The sequence below is a fragment of the Chelmon rostratus genome, chromosome 9, assembly GCF_017976325.1.
Source record: "Chelmon rostratus isolate fCheRos1 chromosome 9, fCheRos1.pri, whole genome shotgun sequence".
NCBI lineage: Eukaryota > Metazoa > Chordata > Actinopteri > Chaetodontiformes > Chaetodontidae > Chelmon > Chelmon rostratus.
The window spans coordinates 16,939,112-16,950,926 of NC_055666.1; the positions used below are offsets into that span (position 1 = coordinate 16,939,112).

Here is an 11,815-nt window from a genome sequence, read left to right on the forward strand (position 1 = left end):
CTTCTGATTTTAGTGTATAACGCAGCATTCTTTGTTAACTTAAATATGCCTTCTTTGATCCCCAAAATAATCCCATAATTCTACAGCATGCTAAATTTCATTCTGAAGAAAATCTGACTATAATGTGACCTGCTCATATTTGAGACCATACAGCATGTATGGCAGATAATATTTATTCTAAGTACTCTGAAAACTCCGGTAGATAACGTTAGTTAATGAATTCTTTCAACATACAAAGCTCACAACAGCTTTGAAGATAATCTGTTGTTCCACCATGATTCAAAAGTTGTTATGTTTCATTTGCCCGCGTCATTTTATGTCCCCGGAAGGGAAAGTGTCTAAAAGTTGTACTTCCGCTTTTTGCGTCAACGCGTAGTTGGAAAAGCTAGCTAAGCTAAAAGCTAGTTTAACACTGGCTACTCGATTACGGCGAGGTCGCCTTTGTCTCACCTCTGAACTACTTGGGATGCTGGAGCTTGTTCCACAGCCTAACCTTTGTGTTTCGTGAAAGAGACAAACGAATCCCTGCCAGTATTATTTTACAGCAAGGGCTGTGGGTTTTATTTTTAATCTAACACTGTCCTAGGAATATGGCGGATGGCGGGCATTACTACAACGGTAAGAAGCCCTGTTCTCTATACCACTAACCTTACACGTTTGTACCACTTGTACCGTTTTTCATCAGGGTGTGGAGACTTTATGGTGAGGAGAGAGGTCAGACGCACTGGTTACGTGGTCCCAGGAGGTAAAATTATATCTTGGGCTCCCTGGAGGTCTGCTTTTGTTTCTCTATAGATATGCGTCAAGTATTTACCCAATACTTAGTGGCCAGTTATTACAATTCCAGAGAATGGGTTAATGTTAACAAGGAATGTATTGACTACAGTTACTGCAGAGGTCAGCGGCGTTAGGTCCTGTAGCATGTTGTTTTGTTCCCCATCACACCATGAACTCCCTTGCTAAAACTGATCATGAGCAGCATGTGGAAAGACACGTGAGTAACTTAAATGTCTCATCATAGTGCATTATTTGCTATGTTTTAGTCAAATCGTTTGATTTATATGCATTGTATTTATAACTTTGCTAGGACTTGATGTTTTTTATTTGATCATGTATGTCTGTGATCCAATACTTAAGTCAAACTAACTTGTGAATACTGTTCTCCTTTTCAGAGCATGATGATAGAACAGCGCCGCAGTTTCGCAGCCGTAAAGGCAGAGGCTCCCACAAGGGTCGGTATGACAGGTCCCGAAGAGACCGCCAACGGGGAAGCCACTCCGGAGGCTTTGGAGGTCCTGGGCCACGGTCTAGGCTTGACGATACAGATGGAGATGTAACTATGAGTGACAACTCGCAGGACAACAGCTCCCAGCACAGATTGTAAGTGTGGCTGACTTACTGTGCCAGGGTGTTGATTGTTGATAGCTTAACTCTGTCACTAGATATTTTTATAAGAGTGTGACTTGTTGATAAGCTCCAAAAGAAGCACTTCACGTTAGAAAGAGGCCTTGGGGAATTGGACTAGGATTATAAGTACCTGCTCAGAAAATACCCCAGTTAACACAAACAAAAGTGAAAGTTGGTGTGACTGAAAGTGTGAAACTGAGTGTTGTATTTACTGCTTATTACTAATTAATGAACAATAATAGAACACGTGCACATTTTAAATGGGTGCGAACTAATATCAGCTGCCAGTGTGTGTAAAGTTATTTACCGTACACTGTGTACTCAGAGTTTCCCCAGTTGGTTGAATCCGGTGCACATCAAGCACATGTATGAGGACACACCCTAAAAGCTAGCAAACAGTCATAAAAGTAAAGAGAATGAAGGAAAAGAGAACACTTTGCTTTGATGTTTTATGAGGTAGAGTGTGAATTCAAAACAAATCAGTAGTGGTTAGAAAAAAGCCCTATAGATAGGTGAGAAATAATGAATGTGAGCAGAGCTATTTGTTTAAAATGAAAATGCACAGTATGTTTATACACTGTTAAAACTTTTTGGGTGCTGCTATGACGCAACACAACACCTTTACTCTTAGGACTTGCTATTTACATAAAAATTTAGAAACTCCATGTTGTACAAACTCGGCTTCAGTTGTTCCTGGGTGATTGGAAGATACAGCCCACAGAGGAGCAACTTTTTGGCGATCCAGGTACTATGGCAGAGGAACAAAATTTAGACCCTGGTTCCTCTTGGGGAAATACATGTTTAGTTTTTAGAAATAAAAATATATGTGTTTTGTCTTCTTTAGCAACCCATATGGAAGATCTTTTCGAAAAGGCGATGGGCGGTTTGACAGAGACAGGCGACAAGGCAAAGGAGGAGGAGGTGGCAGAGGAGGCGGCTTTAGAGGAGACAGGGGTGGAGGAGGCAGCAGTGGAGGAGGAGGGAAACCCCGTTCAGGCTGGTACAAAGTAACGGTGCGTAGTGTAACAGTCACCACAGGACATCCATGCTTGTAACCTGTCAAAAGAGATCTTATTTTATTTAATTTTCTGTTCAACAGATACCACACGGAAGAAAATATGACAAGAAATGGTTATTGACAGCGCTTCAGAACATCTGTTCAGTTCCCTTCACACCTGTACAGGTGAGGTTCAGCACTTTTTTTTATATCAAACTATAAACTTGAGCTAGCCCTGTGCTTGTAACTCTGTGTGTGTATTTTGCATCATGAATTGTACCTTTTAGCTGAAGATTTTACCATCTTTGTGCATATGAATATTGATTAAGCCTCTTTCTCCCTCCTTCTGTCCAGTACCACGTTGACCATAACAGGGGTCATTTCTATGTGGACGATTCGGCTACTGCCAGTGCCTTGCACAAATGTTCCCACAAGATAACAGACTCCGATGGATATAAGGTGTGTTGGGGTAATAAAAGAAATGTCACTCTTACTGCTGCAGAAAGTCTATCCTTAATGATCAGTCTTCTCATAAGCATTGTCAGATCATGGTAACATGCTATACTGTTACCAGCAGTTTGAATATAATGACTGCACTGTCATTAAGTTCTTGCCCTGTCTACTTTGCAATTGTGACGTCTATATAATGAATAACCACAAATCACACTTAACCTAAAACTCAGCATATTTACTGCATGTCTTTGTTTATCAATCACTGTAATGCCAACAAATATTTGTCTCTTCAAGGTGGAAGTGCATGTCAATCCCAGCCCTCCACCATCCTTCCTTCTCTCTGACCTGAAGCCTGAACACTTGGAGCACCTGAGGGTGAGCTACAGGATTCAATAAACTATCTGAAGAGTCTGAACGGGGCCGTGTCAATAGTGATATTATTAAATGACTGTTAATGTCACAAACACTGGTTAGAATTTCACTTGGTCTCTGTGACGAGTGGGTACGGATCAAAACACATGAACTAAAAAGTAGATTCATATTGATAAGAAAAATATGAGGTGGTGATGATTTTTGCAGTGAGGTTAATTCCATGCATTCAAGGGTATGCTCACCTTTGCACTTGATCTGACAGAAGTGGGAAGTGGTTTTGAAATTAAAATTCAGAGAGTGGGATTTAGGGGGATGTATTGGCAGAAATGGGATATAATCAGAATATTGTGTGTATAACAACCTAAAATAGGAATTGTGTTTTCACTACCTTAGAATGAGCCCTTTATATCTACAGAAGGTGGTTCTCTTCCATGAAGTCCGCCTTGTTGCACTGCCATGTTTCGACGGTAGCCCAGGATGGACAAACCAAACACTGGCTCTAGAGAACATATTTCACGTTCTTAACGGCTGCTGCAGGCTCTCTCACACGCTTGGAAGGGGAGCAGTACGCAGTTTATTGCAGTCCGCCACCTCACTACTAGATGGCACTAAATCTTAATCTTTGGTCCTTGAAGTAATTTGGTGCTAAATTTTCTCAGGAGCAGACTTTTGGGTTGTTTGGCATTCCAAAGACACAACTCTGATTCTTCATTCTTTTGTTTGTTTTCTAAAATGTTTATTATCCCATCCTTCTGCCCTTTAAGCCCCATCAAAATGAATTTGACCAAGCTTCTTTTAATATTGACAGTTTTTTGATGTTCAGATGAGGCCTCTTATGTTGGCTGTCTATCTTTCACAGCAATGCATGGCAAAGCGTTTTGATGGCTCCCAGCAAGCCCTGGACTTGAACAACATCCGAACAGACCCAGGTGATTATACCTTTTAAACAAATAAATTGGATATATGACATGACATTGAACACAGATAAACCAGAATCTGTCAGTATATATGAGAGATTAGTGCTACAAGTAAATATCTGGTTGTAGCTGTTCAGACATGCTGTTAAACCATTGAATTATACAAGATTTCTGCTAATTATTGTGCATGGCAGGGTTGTAATCACTGTATTCTAAGGAAATGGTTGCTGAAATATTGTTTTACATTGAAGATTAAATAGATGGTGTATGCGGTCTGTTGATTACTTTATTCTATTACATTATGGTTGCTGAAAATGCTATTACATCCTTTTCCAAGTTTGTATGTTTGTGTAGTGTTTTGATTGCTAATTTAATTTTATGTGACAGACCTGGTGTCTCAGAACATTGAAGTCATTTTGAATAGGAAGACAAACATGGAAGCTGTCATCAAGATCATTGAAGAAAACATTCCAGAGGTAATATTAATACAGTGAATGTTTTTGGTCGTGTTCTCTTGGAAAATAAGTGGCACACATTTTCCTGTTTTCAGAATATAGCTACTTTCTGATTAAGTTAAGGGGTCAAACTAATTGTGCTTACATGCGTGTCTGTGACTCTTGCCAGCTGACGTGCTTGAACCTGAGTAATAACCGCATTCACAAATTGGATGAGCTCGCTGAACTGGTGACCAAGGTGCCTCATCTGAAGACCCTCAACCTTTCCCACAACGAGGTGAAACTGGCTGCTCAGTTGATCTAGAGAATAATAACCATGCATGAATTAGGCCCTTAGCCTGATTTATTTTTAGACCCTCCTCACACCCTCCTTTTTTTGTGTGGTCTTCCAGCTGAAGTCTGACCGGGAGCTGGACAAGATGAAGGGCCTGAAGCTGGTGGAGCTGTGGCTGATCAGGAACCCTCTGTGTGACCTCTTCAAGGATCAGGCCTCATACATCAGGTCAGTCAGGGGTTTTGTGGGGTGAGGGGAGAAAATTTTATGGAGGGTTTATTTTATTGTGGTGTGACTGTATGTGTGCAGGAAGGGGTGTCCAGGAGTCTTTCCTGAATAACAAGTGTGCAGCACTGTGCTACATAAGAAAACCAAGCAAGCCTCTGTGTTTGTTAATGTCAGACACCTGTACAGTTACTGAACCCACTTCCCCAGCAGTCATGGATGAACTTTTGGACCAAGCACAAGCAGCTGACATTTCGCCGTTAACTCCTTGTATTTGTGTGTATGTGTGTGTCTTTGTGAGAGAGACAGAAAGGGAGAAAAGAAACAAAATATTTTGCAATTAGTTCAAATTAGCCTTCTTTTTGGTTTCGTTATACTTGTTTCTTTCCACTTGATGATTAACATTCCTTTTCACACTGCAAACTAAACACTTCTTACTTCCAAAAGTTGCTGAGAGGACATCCACCCATAATGCAATTCCACATTGTTTTCCTTTCAGCTTGCTTTAAGTCTCCACAGTTTGAACAGCGCTCCTCTCTCTGCCAGTTATTCAGCTTCTCTGTGGGGCATCCTTTCAAGCTTTGTTCTGTTTGATGGTTCTCGGTGATGCTGTACCCAGCACTCCCCCGCTGACATCTTGATTAGCTATCCCATAAACTGCCGTAAAACACCATCATGCTGCTGATGAGATGTAACTCCGAGAAGAAACTTTAACAAAAACAAGAAGATATTCAGCACGACGACCCTCCAACACAATTTACTGTGAAAGTAAGAATGAGAAACAATCTCTTGAGCAGTACTGTAAAACAGTATAGGTTTTGTTTTGGAGAGAGGGCACTCCACAGTTGTCGTAATGTTTGGATGAAACAAAGAAAATCCACAGCCAATGATTTCCTCTCCCCTCATAGCACCCTTGCCCACTCGGCCCCCTGTATCAGGCGAGTATGGAAGGCTGGATAGCCCATGACGGGTAAGATCCCACCTCGAAATCCCGGGACAACCTAAGGCAGGCACAGTCACGATTACTCGGCCTCAGTCCCTGTGAGCTCTGACTCACTGAGAACATGAAGAGAAGAACTTGTGAAGACGGGACTCCACAGGAAAGGCCGTTGGGTTGAGGCGGAGGGGGATACAGGTCATTATCAGTGACCAATGATGAAGAGAGAGAAAAGGCAGTCTGTCACTTCCACTAAGTTGCTTCTCTTTGGCCTAAAACAGGCCTCTGCTGTTCAGTGAATGTTGTGGAGAGTTTGGCAAATACCCTTAACTACCTTCTGAGGGAAATATGTTCTGAACTGGAAATTGAAGTTCAGTTTTACTTCAAACAAGTCAAATGAAAAGTGAAAACACTTCCTCTTCCAGTTTCTGATGGCTGTGACAGTACAAAAAGCTCAACCATTAAGCAGAGAGAGAGCAGAGGAGAGAATTACCACTCAAGTCGAATGCTTAATGATTTCCCAGTCCCTCTTTAATTAGAGGCTTGGGCCCAAATTAAACTAGAAAATTAAAAGGCTACACAGCATGAAGTCCAGTCACTGCTAGTGTATGAAGACTCATCTCTTCAGAAATGATGGTGGCTATGAGATACTAAACTGATAACTGCTTTGTTCGTGGAGCAGGGGGAGGCTGTAGGATGAGTGGTGGGACTGCTGGGTGCAGCTCACTTTGAGGCCGGCTGTCTTTTTGTTCTTTCTTTTTTTTGTTCCACTTTGTTCTCAGGTCGTCTTTCTTTGCTGATAATCATGGGCGCAGACGCTGACAAACTCACTCACATGATGAATTGTGATTGGCACCTCTAATGAATGTTAGACTACATGTGCAAGTGTTTGCGTGAACTTCACTTTATATTTTTTTTACCCAGACCCTGCTTTGTTTTTTGGTGATGTAGACTCATCTGTTCCTCAGCATCTTGGCCAGAGTTTTGTGGGGAAGTTAACACGAGACTAGCGGTAACACCTCTCTCCCAGCAATGCATAACCTCTTTGTTTTACCATGGATGTGTTAACTGGTTTCCAGTGCAGACTGCTAGGTCTTGGGTCTCTGCATGTTTGTATGTGTGTGTGTTTGTACAAAAGTATGTTTATGTTGCTTCCCCATGTCAGATCTGTGTATATCTCCATATTGGGGGAGTGGGTGAGTATATCTGCTGGTAAGTACACTTAAGGGTGGGAGAATTGACGAGAGGCACAGCTTGAAACTGAAGGGAGTACAAGGCTTGTGTGATAGTCTGTTTGGGTATTTACTTGTATTCAGAGTTTAAACCCCTACGACACTGGTTGTAGGTACGCTACACTTTGTGCATCCATGTACAACCTCCGTTCCAAAAAGGTTGGGACGCTGTGTAAAACGTAAAAAAATCAAAAAACAGAATGCAATCATTTGCAAACAACGGTTTTATTAAGCATTCCTGAGCCCATGTAGTAATATCCTTTGTATCATATCATTCATACCCAGTCATGATACTATCACCTGTTACCAATCAACCTGTTTACCTGTGGAATGATCCAAACAGGTGTTTTTGGAGCATTCCACAACTTTCCCAGTGTTTTGTTGCTCCTGTCCCGACTTGTTTGAAACATGTTGCTGCATCAAATTCAGAATAAACAGATATTTACAGAGGTAAAACATTAAATATATTGTCATTGTAGTGATTTCACTTGAGTATATGTCAAAAAGGATGAGCAAATGATCACATTCTGTTTTATGTTTTACACAGCATCCCAACTGCTTTTTGCATCAGGGTTGTATCTATACATGACTGTATTCTCCCAAATGTTGGTGAAAGTGTAGCATCTTAAAATGACATCAACTGAACAGCACAAAATGATATTAAGTGGTTCAGCAGGTGTGACTGACAGTGGTATCTACAATAATGAGCATGACTTGTCTTTGTGTGAGGTGGTTTACGATGCTAAATTTCCTGCTCTTGATTTTTGTTCCTGTAACAGTGCTGTGCGTCAGAGGTTTCCCCGGCTTCTCAAACTGGTAAGCCAAAAATGACTGCAACATCTAAATGAAATGGGCTCAGGGGTTAAATATCTTGTTTTTAAGGACCTGTTGATATTCCACCATTTTGATCTTTTATAGCTTTATTATCTCCTGTATAGCAGAAATTGTGTGTTTTCATCAACATTGGTATAAAGGCGGCAGTGTGTAGTCCACAGTTTTAATTAAATGAAGTGTAGAAGCAGTTAATTCATTTCTTCACTCTTGTGTCTTCCCTCATGTGTTACTCATATAGGATGGTTTTGACCTCCCACCGCCCATTGGATTTGATGTGGAAACACCCACCACTATCCCGCCCTGCAAGGTTACTTGTTTTATCTCATTGGATTGTATATTTTAATAGAAACTGTCGTATTGATGATGTCTCCTGGTGCAGTGACATTCATAGAAGCTCTTCAATTTGTTATTTCTTTAGTAATAAATTTCAGAAGTTTTATGGTGCATTGATCGTTATCATCTCTATGAATTTTTTTTTTTCTCAAATTGACAATGCAGGGAAGCTGTTTTGGCTCAGACGAAATCAAGGCTCTCATCCTTCGATTCTTGCAACAGTGAGTTTCTTGCTTTTATGTAAAAAATCTTCTCACAACAGTGGCTGAGGAACCAGTGCAACTTCATCTCCATAAAAATGTTTGTGTGCAGGAAAGGATCACAGGGACGGACTCAAGATAACTAACTCAAGTGATTGTGTTGCAGGTACTACAGCATATATGACTCAGGGGACAGACAGCCACTCCTGGATGCTTACCACGATGGAGCATCATTGTCCCTCACAACACCTTACTCCACCCAGAACCCCTCTCGGTAAGAACACACACACACAGACGCACACTTCTGTATACATATGAGAGTACTGATTTCTACTGTTAGATTTTAGTCATTCATTGAAAGACGTTTTACGTAGAACCACCAGTCATTGGCTGCTCTTATCTCTGATCCCACTCCTGGCACATCTCTATCTGAGTCTCGGCTGTACTCACATTGACTCCATCCATCCCTGTCTTCTGGTTTTAGGAGCAGTCTAGGAGAGTATCATAAAGACACTCGAAACCTGAAGAGGATCAAAGACTCCAGTGAGTTTACCCATTGATCTGTTGACCTGCCATGGCATCTGAATGGTTGAGACTGAATATTTGTGATATGAGATTTCTCTGAGATGTGTCCCTTTCTGAATCTCACCCCAATTAGCAATACGGTTTCGACTTCTGAAACACACACGGCTGAATGTTGTGGCTTTCCTCAATGAGCTTCCCAAGACTCAGCACGACATCGCCTCCTTTACTGTGGATGTGAACACCTACACCGTGAGTTCATGTTTGTTCCATCTGCCAGCACTTGTCATTAACCTTTTTCCTCTCACTTTGAATCATTCTGTATTAATTCTGCAAAATTGTTTTCCATGTACAGAACACACTACTCTCATTCACAGTGAGCGGAGTCTTCAAAGAAGGTGAGTTGTTTCATCATCATGATTTAATATTTTGTTCTCAACCACTGCAAATATAAGTGGTGTTGATTTTGTTACTAATTTGGGTCATGTCTTCTTTTCAGTTGCTGTCGATGGTAAATCCCGAGAGTCCACCATGGCTTTCTCTCGAGTGTTCATCACAGTCCCAGCAGGGAGTACTGGGTAAGTTTAGTTAGCTGTTAACCAACGGTTTGTATCATCTTCCACTGCCTACATATTTGTGGAAATGGTACTAAGTTATTAACAACAGTTCAGAAGCAGATCTTCGTGAAAATGAACTGGACATGAGGACAAACATCCTTGTAATACAACAGCCTTTAATAAAAAGCCATGTGCTCTAAAATCACTGACTAGCACAAGAGAATTTAGTCTAATATCAGTCAACTAACGATTTCAAGAAAAACAATACTGTGACTTTCACAAAAGTAAAATTTATTGCACAGCCGTTTCATCTGCCTACATTGGTTTTAGCTTGATAACTTGGCAGTTGAATGTATGTGGCAGGTGAACATAAGTGTTGAAAAGCCAAGAGGAAGCGGTTGAACTCCTCCTGAAGTACCTGAAACAGTCAGATCTTATTGTGTGTCTCCTGGGGTCCTCCTGTGCCACAGCCTGTGCATTGTGAACGACCAGATTTTCATCCGGATGGCCACAACCGAGGAGATCCGCCGAGCCTTCGTCGCTCCTGCCCCGACACCATCTTCCAGCCCCGTCCCCACCCTCACAGCACCACAGCAAGAGATGCTCACAGCCTTCTCACAGAAGTCTGGCATGAACCTGGAATGGTCCCAAAAGTAAGTCTTGTTTTTGTGCATTTTGCGCTGGAAAAAAATGTATGACAACACTTCACTTAAAATATCTGAACACTTATTCTGTCACAGGTGTCTGCAAGACAATGAGTGGGATTTCAACAGAGCAGCACAAATTTTCACTCAGTTAAAGGTAACATGGGTTATTTGAAGTCCCTGCATCTCCATAAAAATGTCATCATTTTTGTAGCAAGGCCCTAAAATGCTTTTTCCTCTTTGTGCTTGCAGACAGAAGGCAAGATCCCAGACATTGCGTTCATAAAATGAAGAATTGAAGCATACCTCTGTGAAATAAAGCAGTTATTTTATTTATGGCTTTTGTTTTTATCCCTTATTCTTTGCCTTTTCTTGTATTAAAAAGGATATAGATGAAGTTGACTAATGTAAACTATTGTTTTGTTTTAACAGTCAAATGTCAACTGTTTGACCCAAAGACTGATGTTATGATACAATTTTTGGTTGTCATTGTAACCTTAGTATTTGGTCATTTGTATAGCAATCACTACATGTTTTCATAGGAATAAAGACAAATGGCCAGTAGTTTACCTTGTGTTCATGTTGATTTGTTGTATCATGTTTAACAATAAAAAAATATTTTGTTACACACTTGATACATTTCACTTGAGCTACAGTAAGAACAAAATATCTAACCTGAAAGTCCATGCTTGACCTTGGAAACATCCCAACGTAAGGTCCAGTTACTAGTTTTCTCTTGAGCTTTCAACAGTTTCTCATGGTCTTTGTCAATACACAAAGTTAAATACTTGTCTTCATGTCAACTGAGCAAACTCCATCTGCTGAGGACAGTCCCAGCACCTGAAAAGGAAATGCTAGTAAGTAAACACAATTATGTGTGTAACAAAATGGTTAAAATGTTCCTTTTTTTAGTCCCAAAACAAAGCCACAGGTAAACACAGAAAAATATAAGAAAGATTACCACTTGATTTGATGAATGCAGACAGCCCAAAACTCATATTAGCTTCAGATAAAGTTTGAAATGAGGACTGTGGACTCATGGAAATGCTGTTCAGCTTACAGAAATCCTATTGCAAAAAATGTGTAATATTAAAATGCCAATCTTGTCCCTGTGCCAGTTGGGATGTGGTTTGCATAAATAAATAATTACATACCACTAAATGAAATACATATCAATTGATAAACAAGAGAAAAGGCTTCAAAACATGGTTGCTATTTATTGACTATTATACAATATATGAAACACATTCCTCTAAACTAGATTAACTCTGCCTCTGTGTAGATCTATTTTTATCATGAAATTATACTTAATAATGCCAATATAGTAAGTAAAATTACCCATAAACAATGTTAATTGTAATTTTACTTAGTCTTGTCTTCCTTTTGTTTTTTTCCTACCTTGGTTATATTAAGGGATCTACTTTCTGTTTTACATATAAATGTGCGAGTAGATTTG

General features: G+C 40.4%; 1 protein-coding gene across 1 annotated transcript; it reads left to right on the top strand.

Moving 5' to 3' along the window:
- The first annotated feature begins 377 nt into the window (after positions 1-377).
- nxf1a (nuclear RNA export factor 1a) lies at positions 378-11,002 on the top strand. Its single transcript, XM_041943518.1, has 21 exons — positions 378-618; positions 1,173-1,380; positions 2,252-2,420; positions 2,507-2,590; positions 2,759-2,863; positions 3,152-3,232; positions 4,089-4,158; positions 4,534-4,622; positions 4,771-4,878; positions 4,994-5,103; positions 8,049-8,085; positions 8,342-8,410; positions 8,602-8,657; positions 8,803-8,910; positions 9,121-9,179; positions 9,295-9,410; positions 9,514-9,556; positions 9,658-9,736; positions 10,186-10,368; positions 10,456-10,516; positions 10,612-11,002. The coding sequence occupies exons 1-21, from the start codon at positions 591-593 to the stop codon at positions 10,648-10,650; spliced, it is 1,902 nt and encodes a 633-aa protein (XP_041799452.1). The 5' UTR covers positions 378-590; the 3' UTR covers positions 10,651-11,002.
- Positions 11,003-11,815: the final 813 nt, after the last annotated feature.

Bases quoted from the DNA above. Each gene is read 5' to 3' on its own strand.
- nxf1a (XM_041943518.1), top strand. From the start codon at position 591: ATGGCGGATGGCGGGCATTACTACAACG. The intron at 4,623-4,770 runs GTAATATTAATA...GACTCTTGCCAG, and splicing joins TTGAAGAAAACATTCCAGAG to CTGACGTGCTTGAACCTGAG. The intron at 9,411-9,513 runs GTGAGTTCATGT...TTCCATGTACAG, and splicing joins TGGATGTGAACACCTACACC to AACACACTACTCTCATTCAC.